We start from the raw sequence: 20,156 nt of genomic DNA on the forward strand, positions 1-20,156 counted from the left end.
TTGGGATGGTTGATAAAATACGAAGATGGATTTTATATTAGTACTGTTTGTGAGACAATGTCTTGCTAGGCTGTCCCAGAACTCATTATGTAGCCCAAGTTGGTCTTGAACTCAGGATCCTCTGGCCTCAGCCTTCTGTGTGCTGGGATTGCAGATGTGCACCACATAACCAGCTAGATATTGTTATTTCATCGATGCTAAATTTCTTGCATTTGGTAATTGTATGGTGGCTGAGAAAATAGATTCTTAGAAGATACATGCTGAAGTACTTAGGTACAAAGAATCATAGTTCAGCAACTTCCTCTCAAATCATTCAGCAAGAAAGATGTGTATGTATGTTTGGTGAAGGAGGTGGGGAGGTGCAGGAAATGTGGGAAAGTGTTAGCCCCGTGTGAACACAGGTGAAATGTTCACATGTGACCATTGCACTACTTTTGCACTATTTTTATATGTTTGAAAAATTTCTAGATAAGCTTTTTTAAAAATAAGTTTGGAAAGTGTTTTTTTAATCTTTTAAAACTTGTAACTAAAAATGGTTTGTAAAGTTTCCTGATTTAAAATTTTTCATATTTGGAGAATTTTTGGCTTCCTTTCTGTCAGGTACTTGGCATATATGCTCATAGTTTTTGAGTAATTGTGAAATTACCTGGACATCATAAGTGTTGTTTGCTTTAAGTGTTCTGAGAGTTTTGAGTATAGAGCATACAGAATTTTGCATGCTAGGAATATGGCTTCTAAGACATGTCCTTCTCTCTAACCTGGGGCATGTGGCGAGGATTTAAAAGACCTTTAACCAGAGCGCCATCTCAAAGGCACGTGGAAGCTGAGTCTTAGACCAGGCTTTGCTGGATGTGGTGCACACTGGAGAGCTTGTGGGGATGGGGGAAATAACTATAAGCACAACTCTGAGTGTTATCAGGGTCACCACGGGCCACTGCAGTCTGCAGGCCACAGCCTTACATGGCCACTGCTTCCTTTTAGGATTTTCATGATGTTCTTATTTTGTTAATGACACCCCATGTCTAATTTCAAAGCTTTCCCATACTATTTATTATTCAGCAAAATCAGAAAGACCTATTTAAATTTGAATCCTGTATTTTCCTGCTTTTAACTTTTCTTGGAATTTCCAGAACCTCAGACAAGAGCAGACACTGATGTGTGGCTCCATACACCTGTACCACGGACGGCTCATAGTGCAGACTAAGTGTGGTGGCTGGGCAGAAAGGGTTATGCTGGGATGGTCCCAGTCACGCCATTGTAGGCTTTTTTTGTACAGGTTTTCTAAGCCTCAGTTTCTTCTGCAACATGGGGATTAGTCACTCTTCCCCAGGTGAAATGGAGGGGTAGAAAGGGCTCCTCACTATTACCATTCACTGCAGTCAGAGTGCAAACGTGAATTACCCTTTTTTCTAAGTCTTTTGGTCTTCAAACCCAGGTTCATTCTTTTGTAATTGATAACTGTGACAAAATATATTTTGTGGGCTCTATAGCATTCCATCAACCTTCAACCTATGAGATGATAATCACAGGGGTCAAATACTCGCTGAGTTCTTAGGTGTTACCTGGTCCGCTTTGATGCTGAGACCCCCTCTCATATCAAGTACAGATTACTTACACCTTTCTTCTTTTCTCATAAATGTCTGTCACAAACTAGTTAATACTCTTCTTAATTTTTTGTGGAGCCCCCAGACCTTTCCCAATGGCCTGTTAATGAGCATATCTACATGTGGACACTTAGTTTGTGCTGCTGGCTGCCCAATTTTTCTGTCCATGCTGCCTCCTCACATTAAGAGTGAAGCCTGCGAAGGAAGGTGATTGCTAACTCAGGTCACCGGACTAAGTAGGGAGGAGGGATTTATTTTCTCCCTGTTTGGTCAGGCTCTGTTATAGCTGCTGTCATTTGGGCTTGCTTTGAATGGCTGCCTGCTGACCTGTACATCTGTACCCAGCTCACTAGAACAAGAAATGGGTTGGATGCAATCTGCGCTAAGTAAAAGAAGTGCTGCTCCTCCAGAATTGAATTATTCAGCCATAGTTTATATGACCAGTTTTTTCTACATATTCTTTCTCTCCTTAAAAAAATTCCCTTGGTTTTTTTTTTTTTTGACCCTTCCAACAAATTTTGAATCCACTCATCTTTTAGTGATAAATAATTCTTGTTCTTTTTGCTTCAACCTCTCACCTGGAGCCCTGGAGGTGCAGGAGCTCTGACTACAACGGTCCTGAGTGGTCAACTCCTTATCTCTGCTTCTTTCTCCAGAGTGTGGGTCACCATTGGTCTTAATTGCAGTTGTCCCCCATTTGGACTTCTGGGCTCCCCCTTCCCTCCACCTTGCCTCTTGTAAACCTGTGTTCCACTCAGCAGCCAGAAGGTCTTCCAAAAGTAAATTAGGTCCTGAAAATGTCCTTGTTCCACCTTTTAGTGCATCCCATTGTTCTTAGAACTAACCTTTTTACTTTTGGACCCTGTTTGAATAGGCCATTCCGATTCGCTGAGTTGCTTCATTTCCACTTTTCCTATAGCATTGTCCTGTCTGGATGTCTTGAGCTTGCTCTCACTTTAGGAGCTTTGCATTAGCTGCTCCCTTTCCTGGATCACCCTGGCTGATTTCCTCATCTTCAGGTCTCAGCATAAGTAGCCCTGCCTTAGGGCAGTACTTAAGATGACTCTAGCTAAAGTCCCTCCACATTGCTTGCTGGTTCTCATCCTACTCCACTGCATGTTGCTTTTTCTTCACAACACTTAGTGCCATTTGAGACATTTTATTTCTTAGTTAACTTTGGTGACTTGAACATCACTACCAGAATGTAAATTCCCTAGGTGAAGGATCCTTCTACTGTTGTCCACCATTGATTTCCTACACTTGGGCTGGTGCTAGGCAAATTGTAGAGACAAAACAAATCAGCTGAAAGAAAGGAAGAATAAATAAATAAATAAATAAACGTGTAACTGAAAGATTTAGGATAGTATTTTAAAATAGTGGTATTGTGAAGATCTCTTTAATATGCACGGAAAGTGGTGCTTTTCTCCTGATTCTGGTTTCAAGTGGTTAAGACACAATTTCTGTTGCTGGAATAATCAGTCATCAAAGGACATAGCTCTGTATCAGCCTCATAGAAACTGCAGGTGTCAGAGGCTTCCTCTGTGGAAAACTAGACTAAGACTAAGGAAGCAAGCCTACTTATTTTTTGGAGGGAGATGAAGAAGGGACACAGGAAAGAGAAACATGAGGAAAGAGATGAAAAGAAGATATTTTAAATGAGGACTATTTGTACTGTAAAGCTAGCAGTATTTATTATTTTACTGTAGTTTAGATTTTAGAACATATATCTGTATTGATCAAATGAACATAAATCTGGAGAGTACATTTCATTTTACTCAGCTATTGTCCATGACTATCCTAGCCTTTGCTAGCAATGGTTTCTAGTGTTTTATCTATTGCCTTATTTGCAAACTGGGTCCAAAATCTTCACACAGCTCACAAAGAGTGAGATAGAAATAACACATGAGAGACAGGATGTGTAATGGCAGGCACAAAATAGAACCAAAGGTCCTCGGGAAAGAGAAATGGAGGTAAAACTCAGACGTTGTGGAGGGCAATGTTAAAAAAAACCATACTATTATAGTCAGAGGATTAAGCACAAACCTTGTATTGTATTCCACACAGAGTCTGTATTTTACATGTGCTTGTCAGGGATTAAACACATAAAAATGTAATAATCTCAGGTAAGAAATGTAGAAGCAGGCAGCTGAACTGACCTGGCTACAGCCTCCAGCTTCTAGCGACTCAAGGGCAATGGCCAAGATTCTTCAAGGGCTGCTCTTAGGTTCTCACCTCCTAACCCATCTTTTGTAGGCTGCCAGTTGTTTCCACTTTATGTCATTCTGTGAAAAACCTCTTTTTCAAGTACTCATCTACTATAGGCCAAACTCTGGAGTGTAGCAGGCAAAGCCACCACAATCGGGCTTCAAAGAGTCTCTCTGACTTCATCTCTGAGCGTCTTCATCAACCCTACTCTGAAGCCTCCCGAACTTCTCATCACTTCCTATGCCTGCCACATGCTTCCCTGTGCCAGTGACCTTGAACCTGCTGTGGCTGTTTGAGCAGTGCCCTTCTCCTCTTTCCCTTGGAAATAATATCAGGTGCAGCTAACCTGAGTTTAACTTGCTCGACCAGGTTGTTCATCTGTAAATGGGAATAAGAGTAATTGTCCTTTAAAATGAGAGATCACAGACAAAGTATGTAACATGATTTCAGTGTTTAAATAGTGTGTGAAAAAAACTCAGATGTGAGAATCAGATAAACCTGAGTTCAAGTCTTGGATTAAGTATCTATGAGCCCATGACCTTGCAAGCTCCTCTCTGAGACTGTCCATCATCTAGAGTGTTGAGGAATATTTCCTTTCAGGGTTTAATTAGATGACAAGTGTCTGTCATTTAACTAGAACTTCAACAATTTAACCAACTGTAACTACAACTTTAGCAAAGTAAGTAGTTCGTAGAAATGACCAAAATCTGGTAACTTTGATCTAACACATTTTGTGTATCTAAGTACACAGAAGAAAGTGTGTTAAATTATATAGCAAAATTTGCAATGATTTCCTCAGAATAAATGGAAAAGTAGAGCACATTCTCCAGGTTCTAGAGAGAAGAGTTTGTGACAGCGCAGCTTCTGGGAGGCTAGATTATTATGTCGGATGACTCCCATTCTTTCCATTGTGACTGCACACTTACTGTCTTGGACATTCCATAAGAAAGAATGCGGGGGAGAAAGTTAATGGACTGGCCTGATCTTTCGTTATCTTTGACATTTCACGTAATATTTCTATATTTTGGTGTAGAGCACCGACCTGCCTAGGGAGCCCAATGGCCTGAGTTCAAACCTCAGAACTGCCAAAAAAAGAAAAAGAAGAAAGAACAAAGGAAAAGAAAGCATACTGTAAACTGGAAGAAAAGAAATTTAAAAATAAAATATGTGAAGAAAGAGGCATCAGTTTGGGCAGCAGAGTGGAAGAATGGAAAGGACTGGCATGCCAAAGAGTGTAGCTGAGTCAGGATATTTGAATTTGACACATAAGTGTGACTTTAAAAAATTACCAAATGAGGATACCTCTTTGATAAGGTGACTAAGCCTTGAAAATTCTCAGTCTCTGGTTGAGATTTCTTGAAAGTAAGAGTAAGCACACATATTCATTAGTGTCCATTGAACATGATTGGGAAAGACCTTAAACTCTGACATTATAGGATTTGCAAAGTCTCAAAAGAGTTCACCTCTTATCAAGATATTTCATTGTAACTAGTATCTCAAGTTACCTTGATTCTGTGTTTTGTGTTGTAATTCCTGCTGACCAAATGATCCCTGATTTTATGATATATCCAAATTTGTGTTTTTTCATAGTTATTCCTTTTTTCTCTTCAACCCTAAAAGCAGGCATTTGGACTGTACTTTATTGCTTAGGGATGGTAGAGCACAGAAGATCCTTTCCAGAAAATTCAAATTCTTGGCATTGCCTTACAAAGTTTAAAAGATACAACTTTCAACTACAAAAAGTCAGGTGCTTGAGAGAAAAATAATTGTATGTATATATATATATATATGTATATATATATATTTTTTTTCCTCTCGATTGGTACATATGTTTTAACTCTACTATATTGGCTTTGACTATCAGTACAAAATATATTGAGGGACCTAGAGCATTCTTTCCTCAACCTGTAGAGGGAGTTAAGCATGTCAGATGCTCTCAAAGCAATTTTCCTGAACTTGGTGAGAGCTGAATGTGAGAAGGAAGCTACCTGCCCCCTTGGGATCTAAAACTCCGTAGCAGAAGAGTTGGGAGCTGCCTGAGCAGGAGTGATTCTTGTCTGAAATTGTGCCATCCAGTTCAAGAAAATGATGGTTTCCTAGGAGAAGCCTAGGGCAGTGCCAGCCCTGACTCTCCCTGGGCTCCTTTGAGAGCCTCCTGTCCTGTCCACCAAGGGTGATTATGGGCAGTAAGGTCAGTGGCACTGCCTTTGGTGAGAAACATGCCATGGCTGGAGAATACTGAGTGCGTGTTTCCCCAGGTGCCAACCCTCAGGACAGTGGCATAGTCACTGCACGCTCAGCTCAGCTCACTCTGCCTGTCCCCAGCTCCCATCCTTTGGGAGCAGCTTCGAAATAGTGAGATTCTTTAAGTGATGAAGATTGTGCATTAAAGCAAAAGTGTCTGAGTTTTAAGCCATGCTACTTTGAATTAGCAAATTTAAATGTCCCATCATTTTGTAAAGGAGTTGTAAGCCTTGATTCAGCCATAACATAAACTCTCTCATTTTGCATATCTGAGGTATGTGGCTCCCAAACAGAGTTTTTTTACATCACATACCTGGTTTTGGTATGCATAATATGAAGGTCGAGTGAAATGATTAAAGTAGGTATATGCGTGTGTGTGTGTGTGTGTGTGTGTGTGTGTTATGTGGTGTCTACATGTGTGATGTGGGGTATGTGTGTGGTATGTATATGTGTGGTGTATACGTGTATGTGTGGTGTATGTGTGATGTGGTGTGTGTGTGTGTGATGTGAGTGTGGTGTTTGTGTGCTGTATACGTGTGTGGTGTGTATGTGTGTGGTGTACGTGTGTGTGGTATGTGTGTGATGTGTGGTGTGTGTGTGTGGTATATATGCATGTGTGGTGTGTATGTGTGGTGTGTGCATTTGTGTGTGTGTGTGTAGTGTGTATGTGTGATGTGTGGTATGTATGCTTGTGTGTGGTATACCTGTGTGTGGTGTGTGTGTGGTATATGTGTGTGTGGTATGTACATTTGTGTATGGTGTGTATGTGTGTGTTGTGTGTTTGTGATGTGTGGTATATGTGTGTGTGGTATGTATGCTTGTGTGTGGTTTAAATGTGTGTGGTGTGTGTGTGGTATATGTGTGTGGTATGTACATTTGTGTGTGGTGTGTATGTGTGTGTTGTGTGTTTGTGATATGTGGTATATGTGTGTGTGGTATTTATGCTTGTGTGTGGTTTACATGTGTGTGGTGTGTGTGTGGTATATGTGTGTGTTGTGTGTTTACGTGTGTGTACTATGTGGTGTGTATGCATGTGTGTGTATGTGTGTGTGGTGTATATGCGTGTGTGGTGTGTGTATGTGTGTGTGTGTGTATGTGTGTGTGTGTGGTGTAACAGGAGGAGCTTATAGTTTATAGTTCTTCCTTCCACCTTCAGCATCAGGAGAGAGGATGCTGGGATGACTTTTAAACCTTATTCCCTCAACCCTTCCCTAGCCCTGCGCTTTCTGAGGGAAGAGAAGGACAGACTGGGAATTGAATTCTCCGGAGAAAAAACAGAGTAGAAAATGGACTCAGTGTCCCCAGAAGTCCCCTGGGCAGCGGAGCTAAGTACACAGCTGGTAGAGGATCAGGAGGCACTGAGAGTGTGGACTAAGCAGCACCGAGCGAGTTCACTCGCAGATGAGAGCGGGAGGCTTCTGTGTGTGAAGAGTCAGGCTGTGGAGAGCCATAGGGAAGAGGACAGGATGTCAGAACCAGTTCTCACAATACTGAGCGAGAGTGGTGTGGGTACTGTAATGGACTGTTCTTTCATCCTCTCAGAAGCATGGAGACAGGGAACAGCTTTGTAAGGCTGCACTAACATTGCCACCAACACATATGCAGTGGTTTGATGCTTACCTGGGTTCTAGATGACGGGCTGTCAGAGACTTGCTGAATGCTGCTGTTACCTCTTGGGGCTTGCTCTCCGCCTACAAACACTACTTTTACTCAGCACCACCATTCTTCCTTTCTTCTTCTTCCCCCACAACACACCAACTTGCTAAGTTCTATTTTTCATCCATTCAAAATTCATTCATTCTTATTTTTTAGGTGTTTATTATAACCACAGCATAGGTGCAATGTTGACAGGTAGAGTGATGATGAGTGCATGAAATGTTTGGCCTGGGCAATCTGTTCACATTTTGATTTAATAATTCTAGCCCGTGTCTATTTGAATTTATGTTAGACTGTGAACTCCTAAAGGGTAAGAAACAAGATGTTTTAATTTCTTAGTGTAGCTTTTCTTAGTTAATGACTGCAATGGGTTGTGGGAATAACACTGAACCTGCTACATATACTTGCATAGAGTCTTGAAAAAAAAATGGCCAAAGCAGTACCAATACAAAAGCATTGCTGAATTTAATTTTTTTATTAAAATGGATTTGATGGGTGAATGATTTGTCACAAAATTGTAAGTCAACACTGGGGACAAATGTTCAGTTGTCCACAGTGGTGATTGAAATTCAACAAATAAAAACAAATTCCTTTTTCAAGGAACTTAAATTGTTATGCTGTTAGCTCACAAGGTCAGGGGAAGGACGGCCATGGAAGGGCAGAAGTAAAAATCTAAATTTAACTTAGCCCAACAAACCTCTTCTCCTGATCTTAACGGGGGAGGTTAAGAGAAGCTAACAGAAGTATGCTGATGATGACTTCTTGCCTAAATTTGAAATGTGTGAGGTGGTTTGCAGTTTCCAGCAAATCAGGCACAACTGGGAAAGTAAAAATGGCAGTTCTTCTGGACCACTGAAAACAAGTCAAATATTTCTGTCCTGTTTTGGGAGAAACCTATTAAAGTATCAGAAGGCCGAGGTCAGCCAAGAAGAAGGAGAGAAGAGGATAGAAAGGAAAGCCAGGGAGCAGAGGTTCCTGGAGTGAACTTGAGGACGGAAAACATGCTCTGTCTCCTAAGCCAGGGCCTGCTGTACCTGAGAATGTGATTAGCTGTTTTCATTAACTTGTGTTTGCCAGCAGTTTTGTGGCATTTGGGAGGCTTATCTGATTTCCCTCAGTTAATCTAGGCACATACATTTATACATTTTGTTCACAATGTTTTTAGTTCATATCCACTTGCATTTTTATTCTGCCGTATTTGAATTTCAAACCTACAAAGTAAGATTTATCTGTTTAATTGGCCACAGCTACAAAAAACTTTGGGTCATAGTTTTTTTTGTTGTTGTTGTTCTCTGAGGATGAGGAATTGGTTGGAACGAATTTTCTTAATACTGAAAAAAATCACCCCACACTGTCCATGCATTCAGTTAATTACAAAATGGGGGGGGGTGCGGAGTGATGTGCTAATGTGTGTTTAACAGACAAGTGTCTTCTGCAGAAGTTTTAATTTTAACTCAGGAGGATGGCGGATTAGGGAGGTGCGGGACACAAGTAAGGGTTTGGATGTTAGATTTGGATCCACAGAGGAGAACTCTGTGGATATTTTATTTTGTTGGGAGTCATATGGAGACAAAGGAGAAGAGACCAGTTAAGATGAGAAAGGAGAAATGAAGTAGTGGGGAGAAGAGGAAATGTTCAGTCAGTTGGAAGCCAGTCCCTGGGCCACCTGGAGGCCAGGAAGGCAACCTGGAGAGTCACCTGGTGCAGAGCAGCTGCACGTGGGGGAAAGAGGAGAAGGAGTACCTGGCAGGATCAGGATGGAAAGAAGTGAGCAAGTGGCCAGAGAGAATCGTTTCACTTTCTCACCCACGTCGCCCCAGGGCCTGGAAGCACACTGCAGAGACAGTCTCACATCATGCTGAATAAGAAATCAGACTCACAGTCATGGAGGGCTTGCTACCAGTGTGCAAGTCACACACTATCAAGTCTCAACTTGTTAGCACCTAGGGTAGCTTACACAACAGCAGGAACACACCTCACGCTGCTTTAAGGGCTCTTTCACTCCCCATGACATCAGAAAACATGTCACTCCAACAGCTGGGTGCTGAACAGGAGGGTGATGACAAGAAGAGTAGGGTTCTTTTTCAGAGGGGAGGAAGGGCTGTGGGAGAGGTTAGTCACACAGGTTTTGGGTGCCTATGCTATCAGGGGAATCAAGAGAAAAAAGGAGGCATTTGTCAGGAAACTGCACATGTCTGGGATTCTGATGGTCCACAAGTTACTCCTGAGAAGTCAGAAACATTTTCTCTGAGATAGCCTCACTATATAGCAATGCCCAGTAGCCTCCTTCTTCTCATTTTCTTCCTCCTTCTTCTCTTCCTCCTTCTGTGTTTTGAAATAGGGCATCATTATGTAGCCCAGGCTGGCCTTGAACTCATGATCCATCTGCTTCAGCCTCCCAAGTGCTGTGATTACAGATGTGCTCCACCACGCCCAGCTTGTTTTTCAACCTGTTACACATAAAGACTCCCTCACCTTAGCAGAGGGCTCCAAGGGTCAGGTTCATGATTGTTGTGGCATGTGATACAGAGTTGCTCTTCAGAGTAATGTGATGGCTGAGCAGCAGGGGGGAGTATGGACGGGAGGCCATGACCTCAGTGGGACATCTAATGGCTCTGGACCTCCTCTGAGTTTTTAAAAGCCTCTCCATTAAAGGGCCTGACTGCAAGTGTGGCATTGAGGACGTGGGGTCAGACTCTTCCTCCTTGGCTGTGAGGAAGATTTAAAGTGTTTATCTACCAGGCAAGTGTGCCGAAAGCTTAGTGTATTGGCCAAGTCTTAACCTCTGAGGCTAGGAATTTGGTGGGTGATAAATTTAACAACCTCAGTGTAGGTTCTGTGTAATCTAAGGCGATGTTTCACCTTTCTGAGATTTCCTGTCCTTTTTTTGTCCTACATGTGCATTTTGGAGTCCCACATTGAAAAGTGAGCAAAAAATACTAGAACTGAAAATAAAAGGGAGCACAGCCGTAGTTTCTTCCTGGGTAAAAGATGACGGCCTTATGCTTCCTTTTAATTCATAATGTCTAATTTCATGAAACTGAAATTTAAAAAGTACTTAAGAGACCTAAGTAGAAACTAGCAATTCACTCGATGCTCAGGCTTCAGGAAGCAACAAAAAGAAACTTCATATGATTTTTTCTTTAATAAATTAGATAAGAATCAAGGAAAAGGATGAGTAGAAGACAAAAGAGTAACCAGAAATTTTAATCAAGGAAACAGCTCTTATAACTGCCTGGCCTCTCAGCTCAAGTACATATGCATCTTCTAATGAAACAACAAATTACTTAAAATCTCAACTGCATTTTTAAAAGGGTGAACCCACCATTAAAGAATGTACCAGATTTAACAGGGGTGAGGTGGAATCTTAGTGTGGTTTTAATTTGCATTTCCTTTATTGCTAGAGATGGTGAGCATTTTTTCATGTGTTTTTTGGCCATTTGAACTTCTTCTTTTGAGAAAGTTCTGTTTAGTTCACTTGCACATTTCTTTATTGGTTCATTAGTTTTGGGAGAATTTAGTTTTTTAAGTTCCCTATATATTCTGGTTATCAGTCCTTTGTCTGATGTGTAGCTGGCAAATATTTTCTCCCACTCTGTGGGTGGTCTCTTCAGTTTAGAGACCGTTTCTTTTGATGAGCAGAAGCTTTTTAGTTTTATGAAGTCCCATTTATCTATGCTATCTCTTAGTTGTTGTGATGCTGGGGTTTCTTTGAGAAAGTTCTTACCTATACCTACTAACTCCAGAGTATTTCCTACTCTTTCCTATATCAACTTTAGAGTTTGTGGTCTGATATTAAGATCCTTGATCCACTTTGAGTTAATATTGGTATAGGGTGATATACATGGATCCCATTTGCTGGTAAATGGATGGAATTGGAGAACATCATTCTGAGTGAGGTTAGCCTGGCCCAAAAGACCAAAAATCGTATGTTCTCCCTCATATGTGGACATTAGATCAAGGGCAAACACAACAAGGTGATTGAACTTTGATCACAAGATAAAAGCGAGTGCACACAAGGGAGATATGAGGATAAGTAAGACACCTAAAACATTAGCTAGCATTTGTTGCCCTCAACACAGAGAAACGAAAGCATATACCTTAAAAGCAACTGAGGCCAATAGGAGAAGGGGACCAGGAACTAGAGAAAAGGTTAGATCAAAAAGAGTTAACCTAGAAGGTAACACACATGCACAGGAAATCAATGTGAGTCAACTCCCTGTACAGCTATCCTTATCTCAACTAGCAAAAGCCCTTGTTCCTTCCTATTATTGCTTATACTCTCTCTTCAACAAAATTAGAGATAAGGGCAAAATAGTTTCTGCCAGGTATCAAGGGGGTTGGGGGGAGAGGGAGGGGGCGGAGTGGGTGGTAACGGAGGGGGTGGGGGCAGGGGGGAGAAATGACCCAAGCATTGAATGCACATATGAATAATAATAATAATAATAAAAGAATGTACCAGATCATTTGCAGTCAATTTTGTTCCTAATCACATGGGTAACACTGAGTTCCACTGGGCACATTGACTGAAGGTAGATCTAGAATTGAGTTTGCCAACAGGCTCCAGGGAGAGAGCCGTGTTCTATACACCATCCAGTGAAAGCTGGAGTTCCTGGGGCTGGATGAGAGGGAGGTGAGGAAGAACAATGGGGACAGAGGCAGAGAGCTGCTGGCACAATAGCCAATGGCAGCTCTCCATGTAGCGAGAGCAGGCAGTGAGAAAGCCGGCTATGTCCCCTGCCTAATGCTCTTCAGAGCATTTTTCAGGGCTTTGATTATTTCACAAATACTATTCATTACTGTAGAAGATTGGGAAAATAAGGTGACCCCAGTTAATTCAGTAATATTAAAACAATTATAAAATGAGTCTATTTAACAAAAAAAAATCAGATATCCAAATGACTATCTCATACAGTTATCTCACAGGAAAATGACAACTTCTAACACAAATAACAGGAGGCCTCACTTTATATTGTCTATTTCTTCACTCACAAATGTCAAGTGAATATGGCAATGAAGAATAAAACCTAAATTTGAAGTATCCACATGTCTCTGCTTATCTGTAAAGAAGGAAAGGGCTCTTGGTGTCCTCTCTACTCTGTCCCTTCAGAGCAGGGAGGATGCTGTGTTCAGCCTCTATTCCTATAGCTCATAAAATACCTGGCACTCAGGGCACTTTTGGTTTAAAAATGACTGACAGCTTTTTACCTCTATAAAGGGCTTTGAAAACTACAAAACCCATTTATGCTTGCTGTCTACTGACAATGATCATGGTCAAGGGGAAAAAGCATGGGCTGAAAGCATTCCAGTCTTGGCATTTATTAGCTGAAGTCTGTGACAAAGCACCGAATGTCCTTGGGTCTTGCTTAATTGTGTCTTGCTTTGTATCTTAATTTGTATCTTAGGATGTTATGATCAGAGTAGACCGAAGCCATAGCAGTGACGAGGAGAAGGGCATATGGGACCCCTGCAGGTCAGACAGGAAATGGAGTACTGGGCTTGTGGGGCCCCAAGGGGAGGAGATATCCAGGAGGATAGAGGGTTGAGCTTATATAGGAATCAAATCAGTATGTATTTGTATTTGCTACATATATAGTGCAGTGCTGTGTGCTGTAAACAAAAGTGCATTTTGGACATGCAAATTGCTTATGTACTCATCCTTATTCACCAGTTGTTGGTGTACACCAATAATGTATTCAGAGCAGGTCTACCAGTGCACAAGAAGACAGCCATACACACTGAGTTCAACTTGCTTGACCTCACTCCCCAGTGGTGGGAAATGTGGATTGCTGACCTTGAGATCTTAGGCTGCTCCACATTTCCTTATTGCTTGATTTGTAAAATGGGTAATACCTAAATTACTTCAAAGCTAGTGGGCTGGGTCAGCATGTCTGTGAAGTATCTTTTAGTTTTAAGATATGATTTTAAAGTATTAGAACCAAATAATGTTTTACTGGCATAGTAGTTTTAATGAGACAGATATGGACTCAAATTTTTCCTACATTTTCTACAAGGTAGTGCCAAGAATGCTACTTATTATTTCTCATTTTCTGTTTTCTACTTTCTAAGATGGGACTATCCACCATCTCACAAAATGAGATGACTGTAAACTGCTTAGCACGACTCCTGGTTCATGGAAAGTACTTAATATAGAGAAAATGTAAAAACAACCACACCTATAACCATAAGGCTTGAGGTCAAATGGCTTAAATGCTTACAGTTTTTCAGACAGAAAATAAACCTAACTAGAATACCCACCCCCAGGCATTTCAGTTCAGCAAGTTTGCACTGATGTGCAAAATTATGCTTGAGAACTATTTGGTTCACAAACAACTTGTTTCCTTCATGCAGATAGTGATGTATTTGCATAGATTTATTAAATTTCTTTCTAGTTGAAACTTCAGAATATGATTTCTAATTCTTAGCAACAACAATATAAAATTATTAGCAACCTTTAAGAATTTTAGTTGGAATACTAGATACTTCTCTGGTCTGCATATTGGCAAGTTTATTCTCCCATCATTTGGAAATGGGGAAATACGCCTGACTTGTCCTTTTTCAATGTACTCATCAAGATTGTGGGTGCCTCTGGGGTGTCTCTTCCCTTCCCCTTCTTCATAGTTGGAGAAGAGAATGATTAGACTGTGTGCAGGTACCAGAACCCAAGGGTCTGGTAAGAACCCACGGCAGTCCATAGCGAGGACCTTACCAGTGGGGCCAGATCTGAAAGAATACTAGCATGGGTTAATTTTATGCTTTAGCCCCTCTATTTTCTATGTCCTTATTTGTTTCCTACCTATCTAAATTATTAAATAAGATAGTTACTTTACTTAATAATATTGTTTAAGTAAAAGTAAAACACTTGCTGATAAGGACTTACAATACAATGCTTTCTGGGAAGTTTTTTTTAAACTTGTAATTTTGAAATAATTATAGACTCATAAAAATTTGAAATAATATTATAGAGGGTTTCTATATACCCTTAACCCAGCAACTCTACTGGTAAAATCTTATATAACTACAGTGCTACCAAAACTAAGAAATTAGTGAGGGTATAATATAATGAGCTACACTATGGACAGAAGAATTTTAAAAACAATTTTTATTAGGATATATTTGTTGTATGGGGGGGAGTTGTGACAATTCTCAATAGGCTTACTTTATACTTTGGTTAGATCTCCCTCATCATCTCCCCTCCACCCCCTCCACTCCACCTAAAGAAATTTCAAGAGGTTTCATTGTTTTATTTTCTATAAGTATATGAAGTCTATCCACCATATTCCCTCACCTTAATCTTCTTTGTAACCCTCCCCTTCCCACAAAAGTTTCCCTGTACCTATTTTACAGTCCTAGACAGAGGAATTTTTAACAAATGAAAAATTTGTTAAAAATGAAAAATTCTCAAGCTTAAAAGAAATCTTTTCTGAATCCTAATGTCATCCCATTTGTGTATACTTTGTTTTTTGTACTTGTCTCACGAATGTGTTCTCTGTCCCTTCGGAGCTGTGTTCAGCCTCTATTCCTATAGCTCATTAAATACCTGGCATTCAGGGCACTTTTGGTTTAAAAATTACTGATAGCTGTTTACATCTATAAAGGGCTTTGTAGTTTTCAAAGCCCATTTATGCTTGCTGTCTACTGACAATGATCATGGTCAAGAGGAAAAAGCATGGGCTGAAAGCATTCCAGTCTTGGCATTTAGGAGCTGGAGTCTTGTGACAAGGCACCCAATGTCCTTGGGTCTTGCTTAATTGTATCTACATGACAGTTATTGTGAAGATTCAAGAAAGTATCTTTTGCAATAAAGAACCAAATGCAGGGGCTGTGAGAGGTAGATAGGGCAAAGGATTTGATTGTCATTATACAAACAAAGGCTCGACAGGGTAAATTAATTGTTGAAAATCATAGAACTAGTACATGGTAGTACCTCTTAGGATAGGTATCATCCATGATTTCATATGTTTTCCAGGTAACAGGAGGGTGGATTAAATTACAAAAAACAACCCAACAGAGTAAAGCAAGAATCAACAGCCCCGGGACAGTTGTAGTTGGTGTTCTTTGCCGAGGAAATTCTCACTTAGCAGAGGCTGGGTGGTGGGTTATACTAAGCCAAGGTTGCGGTTGCCATCTCAAGCATCCCCTGACCAGTACTCTGCTCTCCCATGCCCAGTCAACATCAGGTGGCCGGAGTCTTGTTTGCCCAGCTCTGCACCGCACCCTTGTATACCAGTCTCCTATGGAAAGTAGTAAAGGGTGAGGATTTGGAGCTCTCAACTATTCACACTGCATTATCAAATTTTTCTTCTTAATTCAAAAAGAACTTAAAATTTAAAAGTTAGAGGGTTTGAGTGTTATCATTGTCGTCATTTTCTAGTTTAACAGTTAACCTGAGAGCACATGTTAACTTGGAAATTTTTCACTAACCTGAAGTGACGTTAGTGTCATATTAGCCAAAACTACTTCTCAACTTGCCCTGAACACTTTCTGTACACCCTTGAATTCTTCATACCAGAAGGCTATTTTAGAAATATTCCTTTGGCTTATTCAATCTGTTTATTTCATGGAAATAGAGTAGGCACGGTAACATTGCCATGGATTTACAATGTCTGTTGGCTGCAAATGCCCAAAGCTCCAATACTCCAGACACTGGGTCATAATTACAAACATCCAATTTTTGGTGGTGGTTTGCAATTTGACTTTTTCCCCTTCCATTTAAAAAATGGGAATGTCATAATCAAGATGAGAGATGGAAAAAAGTGAGGCTTCTGAGTCGTTCCTCTGGTTTTGATACTGTCTGCTACTTTTGACCATTTAAGTGAATGTACTAGTGTTAAAGAAGAGAGGAGAAATAGAAAGAAGAATCACTGGTATAGTACAGGCTGTCAGAGTTGAGAGATTTAGAGTAGAAATTTACCTTAAATTCCTCAATAGAATGTCTTAGTGTAAGCAAAACCTTGCAAACTTTTAAGATAGAAGAATATAAACATGCTTGTGAGTTCTAAATTTGTTGAGGTTCACATCTCCAGAATCCTAAGGTATAAAAGATACAAAGACTCTTTCTGTCTTGCCTTGCCTTTCTCATTGTTCTTTACCTAAGAAACAAAATTATTTTCTTTCTACTTGAGTCATAATTCAAATGAGACTTGATAAGTAGTGATTCTTTCACCTAATTTAAAACAAGATTTAAAAAAAACAAACCATGACACATATAAGTAAAACAAAATTTGTCATTATAGTAAAACATATATCTGGAACTTCTTGTGTATCTATTTTTTTAAAATTGTTTTGTGCTTTTCCTGGTTTTTCTTTCAAGGAATAATAAAAAGCTTTCTAAATAAACAGATTTACATGACTGCATCTCACCAAATCACAGAAACTAAACAAACATGAAGCCTTTCCCAGGAAATTTCAGTGGACATGTTCCTTGGACACAATTTCTTTAAGGACTGCTACTCTTTAAATATTATAATTGCATTACTTATAATATCAATTATACAAATTGGTTGTTAGGAAGTAGCAGTTTATATGGCATGTTAGTCACATTTAATTATTGACTATGACAATATATTCCAGGTTTCAGTACAAATACCAGAAATGTACTGATAAGAATAATTCCAAAGCATGATTTCAATTTTATCGGAAAATGCATTTTTTAACTTAAAAGCATAAATCTAACGAACATTTGTACTTGTCAATGTTTCACAAAATAGTAAGATATATAAAATCACATGCTGAGCATACTTACAATATTTTCCAATCATTAAGATGTAGAAGAAAACAGGACCAGATGTCATCTCCCTCTTTCTGAGCAACTGATTAATGAAAGTGAGTAAAATGTGGTCTTGGTTCTGAGTCGCGTGCAGCTCCCGGCGGTTGTGCTATTTCTGCCTGCAATCTTAACAGCTAAGGAGAAGCCGTCCTCCAGCATCTCCCATTCTCTCTCCATTCCCTCTTCTTTTCTTCCCTTCTCTCTCAGGATTTCTTCACCCCGCCCTCCTTCCCTCAAAGTCTGAATATCCTTCTCTGTGCAGATACAGACACACACACAGACACGCACACACACAGATAAAGCTGAACAGTGAGAAAAAGTTTCAGACAGAGAATCCATAGACCAGAGTCTACAAATAAAAGTGTGTGTAAACACGGACCTGATCAAAGTTCTACTACTAGAAAGAAATTGAGCTAGAGAGGGATCCCAAACAAAACCAAAACCAAATTTTTTTCCCTATGACCCAGGGCTAGGAAAAGGAGAACACGACACATGACAAAATGCCTTTCTGGAACAACTGTAAGGCAGGGATTAAGACTGTAACTACAGCAGCCTTTTACGATGTGTTTTTGTTTGGGAATTTGAACAATAGGATGTGGCTCAAAAAGGAATAAAAAAAATCAAAAATTCTTTTGAATTTGTGAATTTTGCTACAGGAAAGATGGTGACATGTCCTTGGCTGTATAATTAAAAGCCTTCCTGGGTTTGAATGGTAGGAACCCTGCTCTCTAGGGCCTGTAGCTGTTGGGCTGAGACTTAATTTTTCAGAGGAACATTCTTCAAAATAGCTGTGATGACCAGAGTGCTCACCGAGGTCAGCTGTAGGTCCTATGGTATTCATGAGATAACGGTTTTTATTATATGGACCACCACCAGCAGAAGAAAAGCATGCAAAAATGAAGAACATCCTATGGAATCATTTTCATCTGACCAGGGTGTATCATTCTTACTGTGTGACTTGATAATGTGCGCTTAGAACATGGGAAGCACATTGACATCGGAATTTCTTTGTGAGGCTAATGCCTCCTACTTGTAGATTTTATAAGTAGAATTACATACCTTTATATCAATATGAGAAACCCATTTCTAAATATTGCATAAAAGGTTATTTTAACACTGTCTTTTCTCCCTTCTAGGTATAATTACTTCCATGAAAAGAGAAGTTTGGCACTGGAATCTTCACAAGTCTTTATTCATGTGGCAATAAAATTTATTCAATGAAGACACTATTCATTTGGTAGAAATGTTTATGGTTAACTGAATTTAAATGTCCACTCAATATTCAATATTTTAAATAATGCTTGAAACGCTTAAAGATTTTGCGTGGGTAGTTCATGGATTATTCAGTTCTTTAGAGATAAAATTTTAGAAATAGCATTCCTGGAAGGACACCATGAGACATGGAAGGGAGATATCAGGAGAGGGACCCAAGATTCAAGATTGAAGTTGAGGGATGTGATTTGGAAATTGTCCCAGCATAAAGTAAGTTATTCACACAGAGTTTTCCGAAGTCATTTTCTGATGAAATTTTGTTAGCTCTGAAACACTTTGCCTGAGCATCTATCACACACATATGCAGTTAGGGGAGCAGGAGCCGGGATGTACTTTGTAGCAATGTATTTCTAATCTATTGAAATTATCAGTATAAAATTTCAAAATCAGCTCTCATTTTTATTAAGAATACATGAGGCTTTACTATGGCTCAGGATAACTTTTTCCATTTATGTTCTCAGGATGCTTCTTTCTTTATTTTTGGCAAAGACATGAATCTGGAATATTATGCAAGTGCATATGGTGAGGAAACTCCAAAGTGATGCAGAGTGCCCCATCCATCCACAGCAGGTGATAGTGGCAGGAGAACTCTTGATTCGGAGGGCTGTCCTTTGCACTGAAGGACATTTGGCCGTGCCTCTGGTCTCCACCCACTGGATGCAGGTAGCACTCTGTGGTTGTGACAATTGGGAGTATTTTCAGGCATTGGCACATGTCCCTTGGGGGACAAAATTGTTCTTGGTTGAGCAATTTGTAAATAAAGACTTCCTTGAATAATGCTTACATATTAATTTTTAAGACCAGATTACTGACATAGAATTCTTTTTGCTTAAAATTTGAATTAGAGTGTGTTCTCTCATTATTTTGTTTTGCAGTTTGAAGACATACATTAAAACAAACAGATGGTATGTGTTCTTAGCCTTCTCTTCCTGCCCACGTTGTTCAGTTATAAACTTCAACCATAGGCCTGAGTGAATCTGTGATGTCAGTGCCTCTGCTTGGCTGAGCATTTTCTGTGTTTTCTACCTATCTTAATGCTGACAAGGGCTAATAGAGGTCTAACACCCTTTCTCATTTTGAACCCTCTTCTTGCGGAAGAGGGTTCTCACTTCTCTTAGAAAGAAGGCCGGGCATGGTGGTACATGCCAGTAATCCCAATTACACAAGAGGATTGTGGTTCAAGTCCAATCTGGGCAAAAAGTTAGTGAGAACCTAGCTCAACAAAACAAGCTGGGCATGATGGTGTGTGCCTGTCATCTCAGCTACATAGGAGGCCTACATACGTGGATCATGATTTGAGGCTGACTCTGGGCAAAAGCAAGATGCTATCCGAAACAACTAAAGCAAAACATAACGAAAGCAAAAAGGGCTAGGGGCATGGCTCAAGTGGTAGAGTGCCAACCTGA

General features: G+C 40.0%; 1 protein-coding gene across 6 annotated transcripts in view; it reads right to left on the reverse strand.

Annotated features, from left to right (window-relative positions):
- The window catches only part of Rxfp1 (relaxin family peptide receptor 1), a 102,979-nt gene extending 85,091 nt beyond the window's left edge, over positions 1–17,888 (reverse strand). For 2 of the 6 annotated variants that reach the window (XM_074041739.1, XM_020173665.2), the window contains exon 1: positions 17,455–17,884. In XM_074041739.1, coding sequence (XP_073897840.1) covers positions 17,455–17,503 — 49 coding nt within the window. In that variant the 5' untranslated portion in view covers positions 17,504–17,884. Of the gene's footprint in view, positions 1–17,454 lie in introns of all 6 variants that reach the window. The other 4 variants (XM_074041742.1, XM_074041741.1, XM_074041743.1 and 1 more) reach the window with 4 other exon arrangements.
- Positions 17,889–20,156: the final 2,268 nt, after the last annotated feature.

The sequence above is a fragment of the Castor canadensis genome, chromosome 9, assembly GCF_047511655.1.
Source record: "Castor canadensis chromosome 9, mCasCan1.hap1v2, whole genome shotgun sequence".
Taxonomy (NCBI): domain Eukaryota; kingdom Metazoa; phylum Chordata; class Mammalia; order Rodentia; family Castoridae; genus Castor; species Castor canadensis.